This window comes from Triplophysa rosa, linkage group LG12 (genome assembly GCF_024868665.1).
Source record: "Triplophysa rosa linkage group LG12, Trosa_1v2, whole genome shotgun sequence".
Classification (NCBI taxonomy): domain Eukaryota; kingdom Metazoa; phylum Chordata; class Actinopteri; order Cypriniformes; family Nemacheilidae; genus Triplophysa; species Triplophysa rosa.
The window spans coordinates 17,493,798-17,519,371 of NC_079901.1; the positions used below are offsets into that span (position 1 = coordinate 17,493,798).

General features: G+C 41.1%; 1 protein-coding gene across 2 annotated transcripts in view; it reads left to right on the forward strand.

Moving 5' to 3' along the window:
* The window catches only part of dennd4a (DENN/MADD domain containing 4A), a 31,350-nt gene that overhangs the window by 3,807 nt on the left and 1,969 nt on the right, over positions 1-25,574 (forward strand). The window contains exons 2-29 of one of the 2 annotated variants that reach the window (XM_057347337.1): positions 1,554-1,902; positions 2,258-2,504; positions 3,171-3,240; positions 3,613-3,782; positions 4,426-4,664; positions 5,054-5,120; positions 5,234-5,292; positions 5,546-5,690; positions 6,288-6,463; positions 6,946-7,046; positions 7,771-7,992; positions 8,939-9,084; positions 9,547-9,573; positions 12,372-12,505; positions 15,431-15,563; positions 15,654-15,860; positions 15,985-16,113; positions 16,970-17,114; positions 18,047-18,169; positions 19,814-19,924; positions 20,511-21,367; positions 21,446-21,671; positions 23,203-23,294; positions 23,664-23,936; positions 24,476-24,694; positions 24,828-24,945; positions 25,233-25,395; positions 25,510-25,574. In XM_057347337.1, the coding sequence (XP_057203320.1) occupies positions 1,592-1,902; positions 2,258-2,504; positions 3,171-3,240; positions 3,613-3,782; positions 4,426-4,664; positions 5,054-5,120; positions 5,234-5,292; positions 5,546-5,690; positions 6,288-6,463; positions 6,946-7,046; positions 7,771-7,992; positions 8,939-9,084; positions 9,547-9,573; positions 12,372-12,505; positions 15,431-15,563; positions 15,654-15,860; positions 15,985-16,113; positions 16,970-17,114; positions 18,047-18,169; positions 19,814-19,924; positions 20,511-21,367; positions 21,446-21,671; positions 23,203-23,294; positions 23,664-23,936; positions 24,476-24,694; positions 24,828-24,945; positions 25,233-25,395; positions 25,510-25,574 (4,975 nt within the window). In that variant the 5' untranslated portion in view covers positions 1,554-1,591. The remainder of the gene's footprint in view (positions 1-1,553; positions 1,903-2,257; positions 2,505-3,170; positions 3,241-3,612; positions 3,783-4,425; positions 4,665-5,053; positions 5,121-5,233; positions 5,293-5,545; positions 5,691-6,287; positions 6,464-6,945; positions 7,047-7,770; positions 7,993-8,938; positions 9,085-9,546; positions 9,574-12,371; positions 12,506-15,430; positions 15,564-15,653; positions 15,861-15,984; positions 16,114-16,969; positions 17,115-18,046; positions 18,170-19,813; positions 19,925-20,510; positions 21,368-21,445; positions 21,672-23,202; positions 23,295-23,663; positions 23,937-24,475; positions 24,695-24,827; positions 24,946-25,232; positions 25,396-25,509) is intronic. The other variant, XM_057347338.1, reaches the window with a different exon arrangement.

Genomic DNA, 25,574 nt, shown 5'->3' on the forward strand with positions numbered 1-25,574 from the left:
TGACTGGTAGAAAATGGCAAAGCAACCAAGGTTGTGGGTTTGATTCCCAGGGAATATAAAACTGTATAAACTACATAGTCTGAATGTGCTATGTTGCTTGGGATAAAAACAAATGTATTTAATTAGGCTTGTCTTTTGCAGATATTTATTGGATATTTTGAAATAAAAACAGCAGAAAATATAACACGGATGAAACGCAGAATGAATAGGTCTCAAGGGTAAGAGAAAAAAGGGACCCATAGGTTTAATGAGGAGGATTATGGTTTTAAGACCCGTATTATTCTCCATCTCCACGTCATTAAATCTACTTTTTGTCATAGTTTTTGTGTTTGCTTGACATTGCAACTTCCTGTTTAGTACAGTCACCAAAAGTGTCATCAGTTCCTCAAAAGAAGGTTCCTCACTTCTTCACTTCCATGGTAGGGCAAAGGACTAGTCAGGGGGTCAGTTTCATATCCTGAGCTCTTAAGACATGTCCTGTGACTCTTCCAGCCATAATGTTACTGTAAAGCACATATAAGCCATTTGACATAGAGCTGAAAGCCAAAGACCATACACGTGAAAAAAAGATGTGTCATACATGCACCATTTTGTAAAGGAGCATCAGTGGTGGTAGTAAAGGAGCATCGGTGGTGGTCCTTGTTTACGATGTCATGACCGAAAATATGTAAAAAATTCAATATAAAAACGTCTGTTTGAATGTATAAGTCTCTTAATACAATTTGTTTTGACAGCCGGTGATTTCTATGCAAATTTGTTCTAAGGAAAAGAGCGTTTTTGATATTTCGATTGAAATTTAGTCTACTACCTATAATAATTGTGAACATAATTATGAGCCAACTGGTAGATTATCAGACGATAAAGTTGAACACACCACACAAGAACAGCATCCACCAATAAACCCTGCGCGAATCAGTCACTCGTGAGTGACTCGGAGGATGTTATCCCTGTGCATGCCAACCTGTGTGTTGTAGAAGCCCCAGGCTTGTTCTGGAAGGGACAGAGAGTTACTGATTCTTCCAATTAAGATATCAGCGGTTTAGGTGCTAGGGAGGCGTTACGGTGACAGACTTGTGTTATTGACGCAAGCGAGAGGAATTCCCTCTGCCATCTTGCCTCTTTTTTAAGGAGATTTTCATTCCTGCAGTTAGTCTGCAGATAAGAACTAGAGATGGGTGTATGACTCATATTTTAAAGGCTTATCGCAAATATACTTGCATCCAGTAATTACTTCCGTATGTCCAGTTTAGAAGTGCGCGGAGCTTGTTACATGAGTTTGTGTTCTGCGTCTGTGGGAGTGGATGTGTCATATCCGTCTCTATGCACATGTGAGACTGAACGTAACCGGAGTAAAAAAAATGTCATGGTATTTCCTTGAACTGGCGTCATGCGCGGCATATTTTGCTTCGTTTTTAAAAATCTCTCCCAATTTTCTGTTTGAGAATGTTTTGTAAGGCTATTTGTATTTGAGAACCTGGCTCAAGTGTCTTATTACAATATAGACTGTGCTGTCCGTTTCTCATTCTGTTCTCTTTCTCTCCCTCCATTACCAGCACTTATTCAGGTCCTCCCTCTATGGGGATGATAGAAGATGGAGGAGAAAAGTCTACGCGTAGCAGACTACTTTGTGGTGGCAGGACTCACCAACTCTTCTAAACCCCTCGAGGATGATGTCCACCCTGAGGATGGGAGTCACAGGATCTCAGCTCAGCTTAAAGCTCCCATCACCGATGTGGCGGTAGTGATGCGCTCTCTGGGGGAGGAGGTACCTCGAGGATATACCTGCCTTGAATGCACCCCCTCTGGCCTGCCTGCAGAACTGAATGGAGGGAGTCTTATGGGGCCGCAGATCTTTCTTTGCTATAGGAGGGGCAGAGACAAACCGCCGCTTACAGACCTAGGGTAAGATGTCTGAACCTTAAATCTGTGTTAATAGTTGCAGTGTTCCAAACGCTTAGTGAGCTACCTATCTAGGCAGCATTTGGAAAGCATCATGGGAATGCTTAGTAACTATTGCAGCATGCTCAGTGAGCATCAAAGATGAAGGACTGATGATGTGTGTTTATCAATACATCAAATTGCATTCAAAACTATTTGAATATTTGCAATATATTTTTCTACGCTGTGTTTGTTTTTATTGAAGAAAACAATAGTAAAGAACTAAACAATAGATGTCTCGCTTGGTTTAGAATGTGTTATCGTGTGTTGTATCATGTGCTGAAAAATTCAATATCCTCTTTTTGTTCACATTTCTTAGTGTCCTCTACGAGTGGAAGGAGAAATTGAAGCCAGATTGTAACATCATACAGACCACACCCTCTGGCCGCCCTGCTAATATCAGTAGCTCCTCCTCCCAAAGGATCTACATCACACACCGGCGTGCATCCGAGAATCACTCTCATTCCACGCTGGCTGTCACAGACATCTGTGTCATCATCCCCGGCAAGGGAGAGACGCCGCCACATGCCTTCTGCAAAGTGGAAAAGAATCTCAACAGTAGCATGGTGAGCGTGTCGATCCTTTTACCCTGCTGATAAGACAAGCTTAGACCAGCATAAAGTCTTGACTGGTTTATGCTTGTTTGTTGAACTAGATTGGGGACCAGCTCAACAATGCTGTTTACAAGCAAAACATAAAGGGGTAGTTGACTAAAAAATGAAAATGTTCTTTTTTTTCATTTACTCACCCTCGTGTCATTCCAAACCTGTATGACTTTCTTCCTTTTGCAGAATACTAAGAAAGATATTTTGAAGTATGTTGGTCACCAAACAACATTGGTCCTCATTGACTTCCATTATATGGACATTTCTTAAAATATCTTCTTTTGTGTTCCACAGAAAAGTCATAAACAGATTTTGAATAACATGAGGGTGAATAAATAATGACAAACTTTGACCTATTTTTGATCTTTTACCAAAGCTGGTCAACCAGCAAACTTTTCAGGCAGATTCTCTAAGGAAATCTTGCTTGATAAGCTTGAGTACAAACACACCAGAATCCAAAACAACATACAGTTTGCTGGTGACCATCAAAGCTAGTGGTTTTTTTTTATCTGCCTAGTTTCACAAAATATAGAAATATGTGATTACAACAACAATAAGATGTTTGTCAGATCTCAGGATTTTAATTTAGTATTAATATTTTAAATACAATTTGTTTTTTGTTTACAGTGGGGGTCCTCTGTGTACTTGTGCTACAAAAAGTCTTTGGCCAAAACAAATACCCTGGCATTCAAAGCAGGTATTGTATCTCTATCTTGAGTCATCCTTCTAATGTGTTTTATTGTGCAGTTTGCAAAGAATAGCTGGACAGGACAGCACGAGTCACTAAAACGCACATCTGGGCAAGAGTCTTTGTTACAGTAGGATAGTGCTGTGGAAGAGTGAAATCTAATACTCCCATGTAGCTAAAACAAAATGATGTCATGGTTAAACTGGTAATTGATGTTCTCATTGTATACTCGCTGTATGCAGTATCACCCTGATCCAATATTTGTTGCCTGTGATTTACATGTCACGCGAAGGACTCGGCCACGTAATTCATTACAGAAGAAGCTCTACAATGATTGACGGAGCTTTACAGCCTAATTGAGGGTTTCAATTATGTGTGTAGGTCTGCTGTCCCGATACCCCGAAGAGGACCACGATTCTTTTCCTTTGCCTGAATCCGTACCCCTGTTCTGTCTGCCAATGGGGGCGTCCATCGAGTGCTGGCCCTCTCACACCAAATATTCCCTCCCCGTCTTTTCAACATTCGTTCTCACCGGCGCCTCTGGAGAGAAGGTACAGACACGCACGAGCGCACACAAATATTCGCAGCGCATTTCGCCTCGTGAGGGTTCGCTTCTCACTGCAGTGCCGTCTCTGAAAGCATTCTTTTGTAAAATTAGACAGCAGAGGCTGAATTTTGTTCTGGTATGGAAATGCGCAGAGAATTCAAAGCAGCTGGAAATTGGTGCATACGGAATATTGAAGCTCAAGCGAATAGCGTGACTCAACAAAAGAACATTGGGAATAAGATGAACATGTGTAATGGGCCTGTTTAATAATGTAGATGAAACTCTGTCGGGGTCAGTTCGGGTACTGAATGTCAAACACATTACTGTGCTCTGCTCACTCCACTCGCAAGGCTCCAGGCCATTTGTGATGCAGTATCATTTATTTATTAAGGTGGCGTGACTTCAAAGAAAACCTCGCTATGAGCTCTGAGTTTTGATTTGATCTTCTCTAACAGAAAGGAAGAATAAATCTGCAGTTTCTCTTTCTCGCTGGACTGAAATGTGAAAAGCACTTTCGAAACCGATATTGAGGGTGATGCATTTTCAGTGGACTAAAATAGCTGCTGTGTACACTCCTTTTTGCTCTCCAAAACAGAAACTTATTGCATTTCCCGCAGGGGGTTTACGAGTATGTTTTGTGCTGACAGGTTTATGGAGCTGCCATCCAATTTTATGAGCCCTACCCAGAGGAACATTTGACTGACAAGCAGCGATCTCAGCTGGGCCTTCTGGGTAAAGGGCTCAGGTCTGATGGATCTGTGACTGTCCACACCAACAAAAGCATCTGCCTTCTTTCTCACTGGCCCTTCTTCGATGCTTTCCGTAACTTCCTCACCTTCCTCTACAGATATTCCATCTCGGGTCCGCACACTTTGCCCATTGAGAAGTGAGTGCTGGTTTATCTTTGAATATGTTTATAAAACGGATACTGTACTAAATTTTTTATTTGAATGTAGAATGGTGTAGTATGTCTGAACAAATATTTGTACACTATGTCCTAGTGTTATATTATTTATACTCACCTGCTGGTGAGTTTTGCACCACAAGTTTGACTTGCACACCAGATCTGCTTACTTTGCTCTTGTTATGATAGTCAACTCATGTCTTGTTTTGTGTCACCTGTGTGTGAGAATCAACAGTCCGGTCCGAGTGTGTGATGTGTTCCTGTGATTCCTGTTAAAATACACTTTTGCCACCTATGATTTTACAGTTTGGGGATTTTGTCCCTGTGTCTGTTTACAAATTTAATCTGTTTTTCCCTTTTTTACCCGTCAGGCATATTTCTCATTTCATGCACAAGGTTCCTTTCCCGTCCTCTCAAAGGCCACGGATCCTGGTGCAGGTGAGTTTTGTGCATGCTTTGATTAACATTCTCCCTGAAATTGTAAATACAGATGACATTATTTGGCCAAATATGTGCCAGCCCTGGTGTTTATGGGTGTTTGTTTTTCACAGCTGTCCCCACATGATAGCCTGATGCTGAGCCAGCCCATTTCCTCTCCTCTCCCTCTGAGGTAAGTCAGACAGAAGAAACATTAACCACATCAGGTAAATTCTGAGGGTTGACAGTGATACCTCAATAGGACCTGCTACAGTGTTAGACATATACAAATACATATACTATGTTAGAATATATATATATATATATATATATATGTACTGTATATATTTCATCTGTTTTGAGTATTGCCTGTATATATGCAATCATTGCGGCTCATGCGGTGTTTACGTGCATGTTATTTACATGACCGTGTTCCCGGTCCACAGTGGTGGAAGACTCTCTACGCTGCTGTTAAACCTCGGACCTAAGAATGCAGTAACACTGCTGGTGTTGGCTGTCACAGAACACAAAATCTTAGTGCACTCCCTGCGCCCGGCCGTTCTGACCAGCGTTACAGAAGCCCTAGTGTCGGTAAGTGGAAGGAACTGGTGTGGATCTGTCCACTTTCAACACTTCTTTACCTTTTTTTATTAAGTGTTTAAAACACCATAGAAAGTGAGTGTCCTTAACGGGTTTATTTTTTCGATTAGGATTGGCTGACTAAGCATTATTCCTTACTCATTGCACAGCTTACTAAATAAATAAAAAATGAACATAAAATATTGATATTTATTTTATGTGAGAAGAAAAAGCACATAGCGGGAGACGAAAGTCTCATATCGTCGCTATCCTTCTAAAACCTTGAATGTCCAAATTAGCAGTTTTTAGAAAATGGAAAAAAACGGTACTTTTTAAATGATTAAATACTGTGTTGGCAAAATCGACAAGTAATACTTTTTCATTGGTTAGATATTTGCAAAACCCAGTGACAAACATAAAGGGTGACTAATAATAATGATTTATGGCAAAAAAATAAAAATCACGAAATATGGAGATACGAGGTTTCAGAAGGACAGCAGCGATATACAGTTTAGTGATTATGCAAAGCTATCTGACTGCACAATGCAGTTTACTTTTACCACTGCAGTATTTTATAGTATTTTGTTTTTTCCTGTGCTATACCAACAGATGATATTTCCTTTCCACTGGCCGTGCCCGTACATTCCTCTCTGCCCGCTCGCCCTGGCAGATGTGCTCAGTGCTCCGTGCCCTTTCATCGTAGGGGTGGACTCACGTTACTTTGACCTCTATGAGCCACCGACCGACATTAGCTGTGTGGACCTGGACACCAACACTATAACCCAGTGAGTTCTGACCTCTACGTAGTTCTCTGCATGAGATCCCATGAGAGCCCCCCCTGACCCGTGACCTACTTAAGCAAAATCTTTTTACCCTTGTTTTATTGATAAAATAAAAGCTACTTTTTTCATTAATGTTTGGTGCTGCAGGTTGTTTTCGGTGTGAAATGTTGAGTAAGCTAGAGCTATTTTGGTGAAATTCTGAGTAATAATGATCTTCATCTCGACGCAGATGGTTTATAGATCAGGGTAGAGATGTACGACCATTCAGGAATGTTGTTGTGAAGATTGGACAACCAGAACCGCCATATGCTCAACACATGCTGCCTTTTTTGTTAATCTCTAAGTATGTACCTAAACGTTTGCAGTGCAGTTGTAAAAGCTCCATTAAAACTCCAAAGCAGCTCTCGGTTCTGTTGTTCACAAGCTCTGTCCCATTCGCTGTTTACTCTGTCTCTCTAACGATAAACATGTGTGGCCTATTTCAGCAAAGAAGAGCGCCGAGCCCTGACCTGGAAGATCCTGCCAAGAAAAGCCTGTAAACATTTGATCAACACCCTCAGCAATCTCTACCAGCAACTGGATGAGGGTTAGTTGGGGGGGGTCAATGTGGTGTCAACAGAGAAATTATTTTTCATTTTCTGTTAGCTGGGCAATATTAGTTCACTCCAGTGCACAAGAAATAGCATTCTAAATGGCCTGGAGTCTGACAGTATCATTTTTATTACCTAACAATGTTATGAATGCTTGACCGAGTCAGAGCTAACGTAGTCATCCTTCAGATGTGAAGAGATTTAGAGATCGGCCAATTTGCTGGATCGAGGCAGCCCAGCACACGAAATGTTTCTTTTGTGCGTGTCTTTGCACCGATACTTGGGTACTGATTCATGTTTCACTCTGAATTAGACTTGACCCCTAACCCAGCGCTTTTTCAATTCTTCAAAATCTCATGAACGGAATGTACGAACCTCAAAGTATCTCTTGAACTAGACCTAAACACGTAAATGATTAACTGTGAAGCTGTGATAAAGATGATGTATGTTTCAGCACCGAGTGACTGTGTTCTCATATATTTTATGGGGAACGTTTTTATGTCCATTGACCTGTATTAACGGATAGAGATCTTTTTGCTGACCTTCAAAACTCACTCAAGTAACGAGAGCGAGGATTATGTAACTATCTCAAAATGACCTTCTCTATGTTCTTTGTTGAGATCTGCTTCTTGTGTATCTGGACATTGTAAATTAGTTGTGCATTAGTACGTTTAGCTGTTTGAAGTTCGCTTGCATAACCCGAGCGTGATTTCTCCACAGGTTATCAGATGAGACGTGAGGAAGGGCAGATGGAGGCCTTCATGACCGAGCGGGAACCTGGCAGCGGTGGGAAGACTTTGGAAACCTTGGAGATGGAGATTCAGGAGGCTTTCCTACGCTTCATGGCAGCCATCTTAAAGGGCTACCGCTCGTACCTCTTACCCATCACGCAAGCTCCGTCTGAGAAAGCAACTGACGCCAGTTCATTGTTTGATCTGCAAGGTTAGTCGTGTGCACTACAAAGCAGATCTTAATGAGAGACTGCAGAGAAGCAATGCTGAATACGAACAAAGGCAACAAGCCAATCCATTATGGTATTGGTACTCATTTATTGTAGTCGAGTGAGTAGACATGATGCTTGCAATAGCCCTAAATGTATCCTTTTGTGTAAATACAAAGACTTTGTGATGGGTACAAGTACAGCTATTGTTGTTTGTACTGTATAATAGTGAATGGGTGAATGTCACAGACGGCTGTAAGTGTCTTACGTCATCAGCGAAGAAAAAACAAAACAATGAATTGTACATCCTCTGTGTCTTGTTTTGAACCAACCACATGCAGAGGGTCCGCTGTGATTTTTTTGTGGAATTCTGAAGCTCAGCAGCTGCTATGAGCAAATCTGGCCCCGTGTCCTGGCTCCAAATCTGTCTTAAATCAGGCTTGAAATTATTGTGGCGATTTTGGTAAAGCCCCATTGGAAATAAGGCGTTCCTGACAGGTCCAACAAACTGCAATGATTAATAGAATCTGTGAGAATACATCTGCAGACTCTTATGTAACCACTATTGAGATCTGTTGCTGAGCTTGTACACTCGCTCCAGAGTTTCTCAATGAAACTGGTCTTAGTGGTGATCTTCAAACATCACCACAGTATTATGGATATATAAATAATGACTGATACATCTGTGCTGTCTTCAGAAATCAAACAGGAGATGGTTTCTCAATAAACAGCATGTTACGAAAACATTATTTGAGAAAACGCTTTGTTGCTAGAGGTCCACTAATGCCCCCTAAAGATGATTGATTAAATATTTCATTGAAACGGACTGCTGTGACAATGAGCCATAATAATAACTCATTACCAAGATCATCTCTTCTTATTGTGATGAACACTGTCTCACTCTCTGCACCGTCCTTGATTTTGTATCTGGGTTTTGTTTATTCGCAGGCTTTTTGAAGAGTCGTGACCGATCCCATCAAAAGTTTTACTCCCTCATGACAAAGACTCAGATGTTCATCCGTTTTATCGAGGAGTGCTCTTTTGTCAGCGATAAAGATGCGAGCCTCGCTTTCTTTGACGACTGCGTCGACAAGGTATCAAACGTATTGATCTATATATAGTTTATATTTAGCCATGTATATTTAGCTTTCTTTGAGAAATAAATATAACCCCTTTTATGCTGAATAGAGCCATCTCCATTCAGGTTAATCACGGATGGCTTTTATAAGACTTGCAGAGAGTTTCCATTTTGAACTACACGTCAGGCTCATTGCTAAAAACTAACAAAAGACAAAAAATATAGAAATACAGAGCTTTCAGTAGAGCACACAGTGTGTGATTTGTGGGAACGGTAAGGGGGAATGTTGTCATTATAAGCTTTGCTGTTATGATCCTCTGGGCTTGCCTGCGTCAGGTAATTAATTTTCTGCCAGTGTTCTTTCATTCTCTCTGGCTTTTCTTCTGTGCAGTCTGTATTTATCTTTTTCATTTTCTCACCGCTTCTTCTTTTTTCTTTTTTCTCTCCTTTTCTCTTAAACTTGCCTTTTCTTGGAAAGTTATTTGGCACAGAGAAGGGAGGAAAGGTAAGCTGCCCAAATATCTGTCTCTTTAAGCTTCTGATATGGGAAATATGCTGTAGGGATTTGCAGTATTACCAAACCAGTATGAATTATTTCACATTAACAATACATACCACAACATTGTTATATATAGGTAAATATATACTGTATACAGTATATAGTTTTTATAAAGTTTATGCAATTGGACCCAGATCTCTGTGTGGAGCACTGGCTGTTGTTAGACTCCCTGTGCATTCAAAAAGCTCACTGGATTATTACAAATAATGGCAAAGGAATGTTTGAAAATGTAAACAGATATTTCATACTGACTCTGCAGCAAAATATACAAATAACTTGCTTAAAAAAATGTTCGGAATGAAAATACCAATGTATTTCTTTGTCTCACTCCGTCTAACGTGTAGGAGTGCTGCATATTAGATAGCCACAACCACTTATTTACATACTGCAGTACACAGAATAGAAAAATCCCATTTCTATTAATTTACCTTTAGTTTAAGAGAGTGTTTGGGGATGCGTTGAGGGTGCGGTGATGCAGTGATTTGGTGCGCACAGAATACATTTCTCTCAAAGCTCTGGGCTAGTGTACTGTCTGCCTTCATTATTAAAATAACATTGCTGTTTCAGTCTCTGCAGGACTCCAGATCCATTCTGCATGCATAATTAATTCTTCAGTGTCTTGCATGACTTTACATCTTTATCATCTCAATTGTCGTCTCATGTCTAGAGATGAACCAGACCGCGCGTTTATCTGAAATGGTCTTTTCAGTGGAACGATGGAAGTAGACTCTTGTTTTTAAAGTGCTGACAAATATATTCCCGGCTGGCTTTATTGTGCCTTTGTAGTACAATTTTATCTGTCTCGACAGAACTGAGAAGGCAGGAACGAGACAATTTATTCTTGTTTAGAGAAACAGTAGTCATCTTTCACCTGTATTACCCACAAGGCTATAGTGTGCAGGAAAGACAATTGAATGTCTGCTTTTCTCACGCTTTCAATTATTCTATCGACAGAGAAGTCGCATGTATCCTGCTCTGGCTTGTCCTTTCCTCATGTGGGGACCTTGAAGGAGAGTTCTTTAGCACTGTGCTGGTAATGAAAATGACAGATTGAGTTGATTTAAGATGGCGTTGGTTTGTGGGTCGGGTGCACACCAGAGACAGTCGGGGTAGTAAAGGACAGAGCACTTTACACTGTGGCAACTGGGTTATTGTTTGATATCCTCCTAACCATTCAAAACCTGTGTGACGTTTTCCACAAACAGGGTGCAAAAAATGACAAATCGGGTTTTAAGGGTTTTATATAGAAAGGTAGGATTTGTTTTTTTCAGAATGTTAAATCAAATACTTAGCTTAAACTCAATCAATATTCTGAAGGTCAAGCATCTCTTTTTTTTACAAGCCATTTCCCTTAAAGGTGGAGTGTATGAAATTTAGCGGCATCTAGCTGTGATGTTGCGAATTGCAACCAACGGCTCACTCCACACGTCCATTTCGAAGCACTACGGTGGCTGACACAGAACTCAGATGTCATCACATTTTCGCTTCTTAAAGTATTACGAAACGTGCTCTATAGTGCAGTTTGTCCGTTGGTAGGGCTACTGTAGAAACAACATGGCGAATTCCATGTAAGGGGACCCGTGGTGTATGTAGATAGAAATAGCTCATTCTAAGGTAATAAAAACAACGCTTCATTATGGAAGGTCTTTATACACCTCTGACGACATAATTATGTACGTATTATATTGCATTTCTGTCAAAAATTACACATTGGACCTTTACAATCCTAAAGTCTTGTTTTGTACCCAATTGTTGAAATGTCTCATGCTGTCCTGGTGCATTAAAGAGTGCTTTACAGTTATAAGTACCGTCACTCTCCGCTAAAAAAAAAGGCATCCATTGATCCAGAAGTCTTATTCGGCAATGTCCAGGAAGAGCTTAACCTTAAAAACGGTATCATCCAAAAACAATTGCTGATGTTGCTTTACAGAGGCCTAAACTGATTTCCCCATTATCGACAGATATAAAATTCATGCTTTATTCAATAGCCTGTCTGACTTCCAATGCAGCTTGGTGGCATGGGCTTTATGATGCATTTACGGTCCATTTACAGGGTTTGTAGACAGGCTTGTCTGGAGGCTAAATGCACAGTGGCTCCTCCAAGCTCTGGCTAGACTATAATCACTATATACTGCAGTGGAACAGTTTTATTCCCCTCCAGCAATACAAAACGCTAAGCGTTTAGTCCAGGTCAGTGCATTTGCAGTGCATCTGTGGCAGATGGGCAGGACTGGATGGAAGCTAGGAGGATCAGAGCTTTTTGGTTCAGATGTGAGATCAGTGATGAGATGATTAATGTGCTCATTTTCACTAAAACCAGTGCTCCGGCTGATCTGAGGTCAGATGATCTGCGCTTTAAGTCTACTTGTCAGACAGCAGAAAATCCCTTGGCATGGTTTAATGACGGGGTCATGTGTGTGCGTATATCTGGTGTGTAATGTGGTTCAGTTCTGATTTATGGATACATTTATTAGAGACTTCTTTTTGACGTTTTAAGTGGGCCTTTGATCTTGCAGAGCTATTTGATGAAATATTTGACCATGCATAGTGAAGCATGCTAGGATTTTAAATGGGAAAGGTTTTTGATCTATGTATACTTTAATTGAGAATCAGTCCAAATTAAGATAACTGATGTCTAATGGACTTTTAAAAAATGGCCTTTTCTCCATCATGGGACAGTGATCACACACGTCTTGTATACACTTATGAACACTGAAGTTTAACAAATGGTGTGTCTGTTTTAGGTCGACAGTGAGAAGCCAGAGGACACAAGGCTTATTGAACTTGATAAATCTCACCGTAGTGAGCACACGGTTTACATCACCCCCCCAGAGCTTCCAGCACTGCCAGAAGGAGAGGAGCCACCTTTGGTTTACAGGTATGAAACCCAAACATATTTTCAGAATCAGAAAGAGCTTTATTGCCAAGTATGTTTGCACATACAAGGAATTTGTTTTGGTGACAGGAGCATCCAGAACACAGAAACAGCAACAGGAGTACACAGAGACCATAACACAATAGAATACAGTACACAGATGATTTAAATAAGGGCCTATGGGTATAAAAAAATTAAGAAATACAATACAATAAACATAAGATAAAGATATAGAGAGTGTAAAGCTATGTATGTATGTAAATATGTACAAGTAAAAAATAAGAATAGACTATTGTAGTACAAGGTATGTGCTATATACAGCAGAATGAATGAAATATAATTTACAGAAAAAGTTGTATAAAAATAGATGGTGTATTATCTGGAGGATATAATTAATATTGCACTTAATTATTATTGCACAGAGTTATTAATTGCACGGTGTGTAAAAACATTTAACTGTTCAAGAGGTAGATGGCCTGAGGGAAGAAGCTGTTTTTGTGTCTGGTTGTTTTGGTGCTCAGTGCTCTGTAGCGCCGACCAGACGGCAGCATTGTGAAGAGATGATGGCTTGGATGTGAGAGGTCCAGGGTGATTTTCTGAGCCCTTTTCCTCACTCTGGATGTATACAGTTCTTGGAGGGTGGGCAGGGGAGCACCAATGATCTTCTCAGCAGTCCCAACCGTCCTCTGTAGTCTTCTGATGTCTGATTTTGTGGCTGAGCCAAACCAGACAGTGATGGATGTGCAGAGGACAGACTCTATGACAGCTGAGTAAAACTGTTTTAATAGAGTTTGTGGTAGGTTGAACTTCTTCAGCTGACGTAAGAAGTACAACCTTTTTTAGCAATGGAGCCAATGTGATTGTCCCACTTCAGGTTCTGAGAGATGGTGGTGCCCAGGAACCTGAATGACTCCACTGCTGCCACAGTGCTGTTCATGATGGTGAGAGGGGGGAGTGCAGGGGGGTTTCTCCTGAAGTCCACAATCGTCTCCACTGTTTTAAGCGTGTTCAGCTCCAAGTTGTTATGACTGCACCAGACAGCCAGCTGCTCAGCCACCTGTCTGTACGCAGACTCATCACCATCCTGGATGAGGCCAATGAGTGTGGTGTCGTCTGCGAACTTCAGAAGTCTGACAGAAGGGTCCTGGGCAGTGCAGTCATTTGTGTACAGGGAGAAGAGCAGTGGGGAGAGAACGCACCCCTGGGGGGCGCCAGTGCTGATTGTGCGGGTGCTGGATGTGAGTTTCCCCATTCTCACTAACTGCTGCCTGTCTGTCAGAAAGCTGGTGATCCACTGACAGATAGAGCCAGGAACAGATAGCTGGGTTAACTTTGTCTGGAGCAGTGATGGGATGATGGTGTTGAAAGCGGAGCTGAAGTCCACAAACAGGATCCTCACATAGGTCCCTGGTCTATCCAGATGTTTCAGGACAAAATGCAGCCCCATGTTAACTGCATCCTCAACAGACCTGTTTGCTCTGTAGGCAAACTGCAGGGGGTCCAGTAAGGGTTCTGTGATGTCCTTCAGATAAGCCAGTACCAGTCTCTCGAATGACTTCATGACCACAGATGTGAGAGCGAAGGGTCTGTAGTCATTCAGTCCTGTGATTTTGGGTTTCTTTGGGATGGGGATTATGGTGGCGCGCTTGAAACAGGAAGGAACTGTGCACAGCTCCAGTGATCTGTTGAAGATCTGTGAGAAGATGAAGGCCAGTTGAATAGCACAGCTTTTAAGACAGGCTGGGGAGATACCATCTGGGCCTGGTGCTTTTCTTGTCTTTTGTTTCCTAAAGACTCGTTTTCATGCATACAAATCCACAATGCACATGCACGACAGGACACCACAGACAGCGTTTTTTACCAATGGTGTATATAATCCCCAGCAAAGCTCTTCCAATAGCCTAGAGTAAGGCTCTCTAAGGATCCAATGTCCACAGAAACGCTCCCTAAAAGCAACAATACAGCCTCCACAGGGAGCGTGTAATTACATTAAGTGGATGTGTTATTTTGGGATTTGGTATGATTGTGTTACAGTGGGGTGTCTTGACATTGAAGATTAAGATTGTGAACATTTCCCATGTATTGAATTAAAAGCAGGACCACACGGAGTCTGCTCTCGCAGAACAGTGCAGAAAGATCAGGGGATTGCTGCAGAGGTCACGCATCCCCTGCACTTTTTATATTTGTAAATTAAGGGGGTAGTTTACTCCAAAATGAAAATTCTTTCATCATTTACTTAGTCATGTCATTTCAAACCTGTAACTTTCTTTCTGTAGAACACAAAAAAAATATTTTACAGAACGTTGGTATCTAAACGACAATGTCCCCCATTGACTTTCATTGTATGGATACAAAACCCACAGATATATTTCACAAAATATCTTCTTTTGTGTTCCACAGAAGAAAGAGTCATATACAGGTTTTGAATGACGTAAGGGTGAATAAAATCTTTATTTTATCTCTCTAAATTTTGGCTAACCAGATGTTAAGCTTTCAGTTGCCATTAGGTATGTAGTTCTTAAAGCTTCATTCAACACATCTAAACTGTTAGATTTACTTCAGAGATTTTTCCTCAGAACATGTGAAAAAGAGAAGTCAGCAGATTCTATCTGGGTCTGGTCATTAGGCTTGTCTGTTCTATTTATAGCTTGTGTTTTTCCATGTTGTATGTGGTTCAGCTTAGTAAAGCTGATGTTTGTAATTTTTTTATGTTAAACATTGTGCTGGTTTAAATGCTGTTTGTTAGAGCATCATAACCAGTCCAACACAGAGACACAAATTGAACCACCTAAAAGCAGTGATGATATTTGCACTTCCAATTGATAGCAACACAAAAATTTCACACTCCAACTGTTGTTAGTTTTTGCCCAACAATACGCAAAAACAAAGATAAGGTTCTTACATCAAACTGTGTTTTTTTTTATGCAGCTACAGTGGGTTTCCGGTACTGAACGTCCGACTCTTTGAACTTCAGGATGGTCCCAGAGTCCCCACAGCACCTTCAGTTTTGAGACACATCAGTCCCATCAGCCCAGCTGCCATTTTTAGACGCTCGCAGCAGGTCTGTCTTTCATACAATAATCCCATTAAATCACACCCCATGATCTCTCTTCTCAAACCCCCCGTCCTCTCTCTCATCCTCTCTCCGTAGGAGATCAAATCAGCCCAGAAGATGGCTAAGACCTACTCCGCCATCCCTCAGATGTGGTCCAAGTGTCTTCTCCGGCACTGCAGCGGCCTGTGGTTCATCTCCTTGCCTGCATACGTCAGCGCTTGCCACTCCAAAGTGCGGGTGCTGCATACTGCCTATGATGTGCTGAGGAACATGCAGGACAAAAAGTTGCAGCCCCCTGATGAGGTAGAGTCAGCTAATGCACCTCCATCGGTTATTCACCAGAACAGTTTGTGCTGCACCTAGCTGGCGGATATTTCTGTCTGTGTTGTGGTTTTGTAAATAATTGTTTGGTTCTGCTTCACTGAAGGTCTGTTACCGGGTTCTGATGCAGCTGTGTGGGCAGTACGGACAGCCTGTTCTTGCCGTTCGGGTTCTGTTTGAGATGAAGAAAGCTGGTGTGCAGCCCAATGCAATAACATACGGATATTATAACAGGGTAAGCGCTGGTACATTGTGAATGTAGTGCCTTTTTTAAACGTCCAAATTATTACAATTAGTGGACATCTAAGCCACAGTTGAAATTGTGTTCATGTTTTCGCATTAGATGTAAATGTCCAATAAGGTGGGATTTATAAAACAGATAGAAGCTTTTGCTTGCAGATGTCATTATTAAAGGAATAGTTTACCAAAAAAATGTCAATTTTGTCAACATTTATTCACCCTCACGTCATTCAAAACCTGTATATGACTCAAACACAAAAGAAGATATTTTGTGAAATGTCTCTGTGGTTTTGTGACCATACAATGGAAGTCAATGGGTGCTAGTGTTGTTTGGTTACCAACATTTTTCAAAATATCTTCTTTTGTGTTCTGCAGAATAAGGTTTGGAATGACATGAGGGTCAGCAAATAATAAAAAAGCAGCCTTTTTGAGTCAATTATCCCTTTAAACTTTAAAGGCAACCAGAGGCCAATTTGTTAACATTCCGTGAAATTACGTCTTCAGAAGACACGAAGAGCATGAACAGATTTATCTTAAGTAGGTGTTTTATTCTTATGCTCCAGGGTGTGAATTTGGCAAAGGAGCTGGGAACGTTTTTTTATGCCAATTATCACTAAACAAAAGTCATCTACCTGGGGAACCTTATTTTTTCTGCTTTATACAATGTCCCAAAATGAGGACACACTTACAGGGACACATAAGTCTGGCCAGCTGAGTGTTGTTCCAATTCTATCAGAGTAATTACAGCTAGTCCTTGAGAGAGAACACAATCTACTTAAGATAATGACAGGCGTTGCTCGGTAGAATTATGTAGTTAATCCGTATGCGTGAATGTGTGTGTATATCCCCAGGCTGTATTGGAGAGCACGTGGCCATCTTCCACCAGAGGGGGTTACTTCCTGTGGGGAAAGTTGAGAAATGTGCTTCGGGGTGTGGTGCTGTTTAAACAAATGTGGAGGAGACAGACCACCCACCCGAAAGACACCAATCTGTCCGGTAAACCCTAACACCCCCACTTAAACACACTTTCTACACATTCCTCAAAATGTTAAGTTGGCTGTAAAAACAAAGTTGATAACACATGAAGGCGGCATTGCATGTATTCTTTATATCCCATAATGCACTGCAACACGCTCCGTAAAAATCATTGCCAGATGATGTTGGAGAAATGTTGCTTATACATGTAGTTGTTATTTAAATGTTGACATTTCTGTGCAAAATAGCTAGTTTTATTACAAGCCTGTGGGTCGACAGTCCAGCCTAGTCTATAGGGAAGCACAAACTGTCAGAAAAACTCTCTAGAATTTCACAGAGTCAGAGTTGCTCAACCCGAGTCTGGTGCCTGAGGGAGGGTACCGTCTCTCAGCTGTCTCCCCCTCCTTCAGGCTCGATCCAGACTGCCTGCTGAACTAGAACGACTTTAATGGGTCCAATTAAGATGTGAATGGATAGCAGCCTGAAAAATTCACAGTCTGTGATCACTCGATCTCATCCTTTCCCACACAGTCCCCTGTAAACTGCATTAGAAGAAGTGCATGAGGGGCTTTCGTAATGAAAAAAAGCTGCGTCACCACACAAAAACACTGCAGCTTGGTTGTGCAGGCTGATTTTAGCAATATGAGAAAAACAAAATTTAATATACGGTACACAGCAGAGAAATATATGTAGGATTCATTTTTAAATACCTCTAAACATTGACATATAGTTACTGTGTGTTGAGTCTGTCTTAATTACTGTAAGAAAAGATCAAACAAAAGAGGAAAAACACAAAGGAAAACCGCATTGCATGCATTCGTTTGGCTTTGCTGGCCTTTTGAAATCTGATGCATGCTGTGGGCACCCGACTGAAATTCACATCACAGACTGTGGTTTTTTAAATATGTTACTCTGTGTTAGTCCTCTGCTAACTGCCTTTCTCTCTCGAGCAGATGCCAGCGATCTTGACAACGTCAGCCATGGCAGTCTGGACAGCTCCAACGATTCGGCAGAGCGAGCTTCTATCGAAACCGACTTCACTAAAATGGATTCCAGCGATGACAGATCCAGCACAGGTACTCGCTCTGCTTTCAGTCTCCACCTTTCTTCTCCTCCATCATCAGTCCTCCGCGGAGCAGAACATGCCTCTCTATCCTTCAAAGCATCTCAAGTCTCTCAGATAACTTAGTCATTATTTTTCACTGTGGGAGTGCAGGTTCTTTCCTCTTGTCATTTTTTTCTCTCACTTTCAGTCTCTCGTCTCTCTTCGAGCACATGTTAGCCTCACACATCTGGTTCTGTGAATCTGCAGAAAGACATGAGAGGAGAAAGTCGATGTGTTTGAAAGGCTGTTTGAAGTATTGTAAAGCTCTGGGCGGTGATGCTTGTTGAGAATATCTGAGAGGCGATATGTGGTGGCGTACACTGTGTTCTAACTAGATTGTAGCATCAAGTGATTTGTCTTTTTACGTTGACTGCGAAAATGGGGAGTGAAAGAACTCGATCAATCACAAATGATACGTTTAGTCATACATTTGCCCCGCCCTTTATGTTGATTTGAACTATATTATTAAACCAATGTCAAACATTGTCAAACAAGACATACTAAGTGGACTAGTTTTTATGTGTTGTGCACCGTTGGCCCTGACACATGTGATGCAACACCACAGCTGAATTTCATAATTGCTTGTTCTTTGGCATCGGTTTGTTATGTTCTGGGCTTTGGAGAGTTTGGTCTTTCCCTAATTTCCTACATAGGAAAAAACAAACAAAGAAACAATAGAACCTTGAGGAAAACAGAACAATTTAAAAGGTTATAATGGGACTCGTACTGCATCGGATTTAATGGATTTTATCTGGCAGATGGAAACCAAGAGAACACCAATAATCCTATTGGAATAATGCCCAAAACACACTACCAAAAGAAATGGTGTAATGGTTTTAATATAAAATGCTAATGGTTTATAATGGTATTTTAATGGAAGCCATTAGAAATTCTGTGATGGTTTCTGTTGGATTTCTATGTATTTTCAGCATGGAAAATAGCTGCTCGGGGGGAGTTACCAAGATGGCTGCCAAATGAACTGACTTTCCTCCAGGGTGGTTTGGTGATGTGACAGAATACACAGCAAAATCGCCAGAGTTAAAAAGGGTCAAATTAACTCTCACAGTGTTTATATAATCCACACTTTGAGAGTTAATTTGACATTTTTTAACACTGGCGATTTTACTGTGTAGAAGTTACTAGTTATAGCAGAAACATAACTGAAATTGTGAAATAGTCAAAGAGGCTAGAAAGGAAACGAGGAATGACTAATGATGTTATTTTAGCTCACCTCTGGAGGCAGTGCTATGATGTCAGCTTTATGCCCCATCAGTTTTCTCAGTGTGACTCAGAAGTAACAACCCTGTGTGTGTGGAAATGTGTTGTACCCTATTTTAGTTTATGCTAGAACAAAGCTGCATCTTTTTCTTGATGTAAAATTGTGTTGGGATGTGCTGAAATAGCTTTGTTTGAAGCATTGATCCCCAAAGTTCTGCTGCATCAAATCACCTGAAATATGTGTAGTGTCATCTTCAAATGAACGATGCAGTCAGTGTGAGCATTCTGATGAGCTCTGTAAAATCTCTCCTTCACATTAAACATTTATGAAGCATTTTATATGTGCTCTACTGTTCCGAGTTGCACTTTTTAAGTGGGTTTATATGTATTGTTTCAGGCGGCCAGTCGGATCAGGGTTATGACTCTCTGTCTAAAGAGGAGGTGAGGTTAGGAGGAGTTGAGGAGCATAACTCTTCTCCAGACAGGAAGGAGAAGGACAGAAGCCCATGTGAGTAACATGTTTAATCTCTTTTCTTAAATATACACATGGTATGTTTGGAATTGGGTAGTTGACAAATAAACCTGTCCTGTAGTGTGACAGCAAAAATTTTGAAAAAATAAATATAAATCTCTTGTGCTTTTTTATATTCATAACATCATTTAATAATTCAAATGAAATATATTTATAAATGTAATAATGTATTAAATATAGTATAATATAAATATGAATGATTAAAAAAAATTATTAGCTCTTTGTTTTCTAAATGTTTGCTATGTACATGTACGGTATATTTGTCAATTGCCAAATTACAAATGTAGCATTTTATTATTAAGATGGTAATGGAATACATGCGCTACATACACATGTAATATACTGTTGCACACTATTTCTAAACTATAGTATGCAGTATGCATTGTAGAAAGTAAGCAGTACACTAGTATTTGTTTCTGAACATGTTGAACATGTGTTGTTATACACTAAACACCTCTTTGGTTCGGTTCCACCAAGTGGTAAAGAGTGACACTGCAAGTTACTTAAACCTTGCTAGATCTCGTTTCATAAGCATCTTATATTTCTTTATGACAAATTTCAGTGTGTCAGACGAAGCCCTCGAAAAAAGAAAACCAAGCACTGGGGAGGAGTTTCCATCCATCCGCATCCAACGCACAAACCAGCGGTGTCTTTTCTAAAGCCCTTCCAAAATGCAAAAGGCCAAACTCTCTGGATATCTTCGGAGAAAGACCGTTTAGGCCCAGCACACTAGACTTAACTCCAGAAAACACAGTAGGCAAAAAACAAGCAGTGGGGGGCGTCATGAGCCCACCTAAACTCGCTGTGGAGAGGACTGTTAGCTGCACGGTTGCCATGGAGAAGGAGCATGTTGCCATGGAGAGGAGCGTGAGCTGCAGCGGTGCTCTTGGGCAAACGGTAAAACGAACGGGGATCGAAGCAGGATTTGATCCTCTCTCCCTGATGGCCGCTGAGACCCATGACCACAGTGAGGGTGATAATGCAGACACCCCCACCGCCCGACGAGACCTGGCTGAGGAGATTCAACACTACATGAACAACCTAAGTAGCCCGATAAGCCAGCGGTCTCTCAGCGTGGAGCTGAAGGCTCCCCAGACCCCCTCTCCTCATAGCTCTCCACTCATGACTGCAGCGGTCGGCTCTCCCATCACCTCTCAGCTTCAACCTCAGCCACGAACTAGACTCTTCTCTTCGCCCTCCCTCCCTCAGGGCCGTGCCCGTCGGGTCAGGGAACCACGGCCCAACTCCCTGGCCTCTCCCTCTTCACCAACTCATTCCACTTCATCCTTCTCCATGGACGCTCTGCTCACCCCGACACTGGACGTGTTCAAGAGCAGCTTTCTGTCTGCAGGAAAGGGCGTTGCTGAGAAAGCCAGTCGCCTATATTCGCGACTTTCCTCACAGACCTCCATCACGCAGGTAAATATGACATCATACTTGAAGTTCTGGAAAATGGTGCTTTTGTTTTTGCAATCTGACTCCGTTTTCTCCCACTAGGATTTGAACTCGGACCGGGTCAGCGTGTCCTCGCTCGGGTCAGGTGACCCTGAGTGCTCTTCTCTTATTGAGAGCGATTCTGGCGTGGACCCCGACAGACTTTCTTCTCCACAGCGGGATGGGGCTCAACCCATCACGCGACCCAGGAGGAGTCCTCACAGGATCAAAACCTGCATCGAAAGCCCATCCACACCGCCTCGACTCTTCCGCCAATCCTCCCTCACTGGTGTGTGTGCTGCATTCACTGTTTCATACAGTTATATAATAAAAGTGTCTTCTATTTGTCATGCACTCCAAGTCCTAGTTCGGTGCCCTAGTTTGGCACTCACAGCTATCGCAGAGATTATAGGAAAAAGCAGATTTTCAGGATGAAATATGACTGTGTTTTCAATGGGGCCCATCTTAAATGGGGCTTCAATCTTAAAGGGACAGTTCACCTAAAAATGAAATTCTTTAATTATTAACCCTCATGTCATTTACAAACCTGTATGACTTTTTTACATGTGCAGAACACAAAAGAAGATCTTTGTAACCAAACAACATTGGTCCCCATTGACTTCCATTGTATGGTTACAAAACCACTGAGACGTTTCTCTAAATATCTACTTTATTTTAAGATCCTTATTTATATGCATCCTGCTATATAGTTATAAATGTATCCAGACACTAAATAAGAAGATCTCAAGCTATTGTCCATAGCAATATTTGAAGCCCCATCACTCACAATTTTAGATCTTGGAATAACTATAAAGATATATATCCGTTATAAAAAATAACCAAACACTAAGAAATATATCGATTTTGATCAGTTTAAGACTATTTTAATACTTGTTTTGTCTTATTTGAAATCATTTTAAGTCATCTTGAGGTCTTCTTGAAAGTTGGTGACGCCCCCTAGTGATCACTCTGGTTGAGAAACTGCTCTAAATAACAAAGGTTAATAAAACATGTTCATTTTAAATGGTTCCCTGTTTGAGGTTTCTGCTGAATAACATCTCTGAATAGACCAAAAATAGAACCTCAGCGTGCTAGAAAATTACTCACGAGGCTCTTTCATGAGTAATGCATAAATTCCAGTTCTTGGTTAAGATTGCGCAAAGAAAATGTAGCACAAGAGTACCAAGAACGAAGGGAAGGAACTAAATGTTTTAAGGGATAGTTCACCCAAAAATGAACATTCTGTCATCATTTACTCACCCTTAGATTGTTCCAAACCTGTATAAATTCTTTGAAACGCAAAGGAAGATATTTGGAAGAATGTCAATAACAAAACAGATCTCATCCCCCATTGACTCCCATAGTGTTTATTTTCCCTACTATGGCAGTAAATGGGGGATGTCCCTTTAATCCTCAATAATTCTTAGCTTTTTGTGTCATTGTCGTGCCCGATTCTTTGGATATGTTTTAGCATATGGATGTGAAGTGTTGTTTGTGAGGCTGGACATCGTTTCTGCTCGAGCAGCTGCAGAAATAGGCCATCAGACAGAGCGGTGTAATGGGGTCTGAGAGGAGCTCTTGAATCAGGGGGATGGGCTGCGCTGAAGTGCCCCCAATCACTCACAAGCGCATACAAGCTTCTGGTGCTAAACTTCTCTAGAGCCTCTCCTCATTCAGCCGCCTCCGAATTAGCATTCATAATCCCCGCTGGCAATCACCTTGAAATGTGACTTGTTTTTGGAGAAGATTGAGCAATTTAAATATCTTCAAAGCTCTTTTTGCTGCAGGGAGTAAGTTGTGTTTTGTCTTTTGTCCTTCAGGATCATGTTTGACGTTAATGAAAGCTCTGCAGAGTCCAGATGCGGGTGCAGATTTGAACCTCGCTCAGACGGGGCAGAACTATGATATTGAAGTGAGTTTATGAAAAGTCTTTAAAAATTGTAGAAAATGTTGCAGTAATTACAGACTACAGAATATTTTACATGTATATTAAGACAAAATAAACGCTGTCTGTATCCTTTATTGTAAAATGACCCGTTTGAGGATCAAAATAACCAACTGACTGTATACTATATAACAAAAATATGTAAATAAATGGATTAAAATATTAATAAATTGGGTTGAAATTATTATGTGGGATGTAAGGGGGTACTACAAAATGAATGAGATTGACAAGATTTAACCGCAATATACAGTTGACCAATCAGAGGTCTCTATCCCAGAGCTGTGTAATAAGTTACAATTTTTGTCTATTGAGGCTAACTTTTGAATGTCTGTCCAGGTACGGATGTCCAGTTGTTCACGCTGTAACACCTGTGAGTGTTTGGTGTATGATGAAGAGATTATGGCCGGTTGGACAGCTGACGACTCCAATCTCAACAGCACATGCCCGTTTTGTGGCTCCCCATTTCTGCCTCTGCTTAATGTGGACATCAGAAACCTAGGAGACCAAGAAACTCAAGACTCACATACTGTCCAGACAGATGAAAACGAGGATCTTTCAGAAGTTCATAATGCCACAAGAAAACAATACAGCAATGGCAGAAAAAACCCTGTAAATTTCTCAAAATCCTTGCATGTCTTTAACGCATGTCGTTTCTCCCACTTGCATGACCCAACTGAAAAAATGTTTGCATTTTTCTGAGATATCAACTGACAAATAACTTAACTAAAGTTGTTTTGCATATTAAGCTGGAATAGGAAGTATTTAAATATTGGAAAAAAAAACTGTTTAGCTTTAAAAAGAAAATTCTCATTTTCACCCTCAAACCTGTATGACTTTCTTTTAGAACACAAAAGAAGATATTTTGAAGAATGTTGTTAACTGGCACCCATTCACTTGCATTGGTTTTGTGTCCATACAATAGAAGTGAATGGGGGCCAGTGCTGTTCGGTTACCAACTTTCTTCAAAATATCTTCTTTTGTGTTCTGTGGAAGTCATACAGGTTTGAAATGAAAAAAGGTAAATGATGACAGATGTTTCATTTTTGGGGGAACTATCCCTTTAATCTCTCAATGTTTTCTGATTGTTTGTGGCCAAAAAAGTTGAGTTCTTTAGGCTGGTGGTCAGTTTGGGTGTTTTTGTGCTGCAGGAGCCAGTAACTGTTCCCTATCTGAGTCCTCTGGTGCTTTGGAAGGAACTGGAGAGCTTACTGGAGAACGAGGGCGATCAGGCCATCTCATCCGCATCCATTGTGGATCACCACCCCATCGTGTTCTGGAACCTGGTGTGGTTTTTCCGTAGGCTGGACCTGCCCAGCAGCCTGCCAGGACTCTATCTGAGCTCGAAACACTACAACAGAGACGCTCGGGTATGTTGCTCGGGTATTCTCATGCGATACTCCGATTGCACTTTATCAATAGCATTTGCAATATCTGTTGTGTTATCCGATTCGCTGTGGGTGGAATTTTCAGTAATCTCCATTATTTGCACATTTGTTGCAGCCTCTGCAAAGCTGTGCATCAGAAGATAGTAAGAACGTCTTGGTCCAGATCCTGTGGGACAACCCTAGACTGCATCAGGACCCTATCCAGCCCTGCTACTTGCTCTGGAAATTATATTGTAAGAATATGTCTTACGATCTCACAAGTGTAGTCAAAAGTGAGCCCTATGACTGTAAATATGAAGGGCAAAAGTATAAAAAAATATATTGCAATATTTGGAAAAATAAAAGTCTCATATTTAGGTTTCTATATTTTTCTTGCCACACAACATTAATCAAAAAGTAAAATTACTCTGAGCATCTTAGCAACTGCATTGCAATGCCTTGACACCATGTCCACCCCAGCGATTATCATTAGACATGCAGGGCACTGGGCAGCTACATCATAATCTGTATATCTGAACAGGTGCAAATCCTGCAGTATCTGCTGCTGTGTGGGAAGAGGAGCAGGCGGTGAGGCTAGAGCTGCTGCAGAGCGTTGTGAAGAGCATCCAGAAGAATGATGTCTACCAGCCCATGAGTCAAATACTGCAGCTGATGGGCACTAGACTGGGCTTTGTCAGACAACGGTAGGAAAAAATGTGCACAACGCCCATCATTAAAACATTACTATTTGCTATGGAAAAAATGCATATTTATTAAGAAGCACTCTGACTCATTTAAAAAACTTGTTTTATATCCAGGAGCTTATATAGAGACATCCTGTTCTTGTCATTGGTGGCTTTGGGCAAGAGCAGCATAAATATTG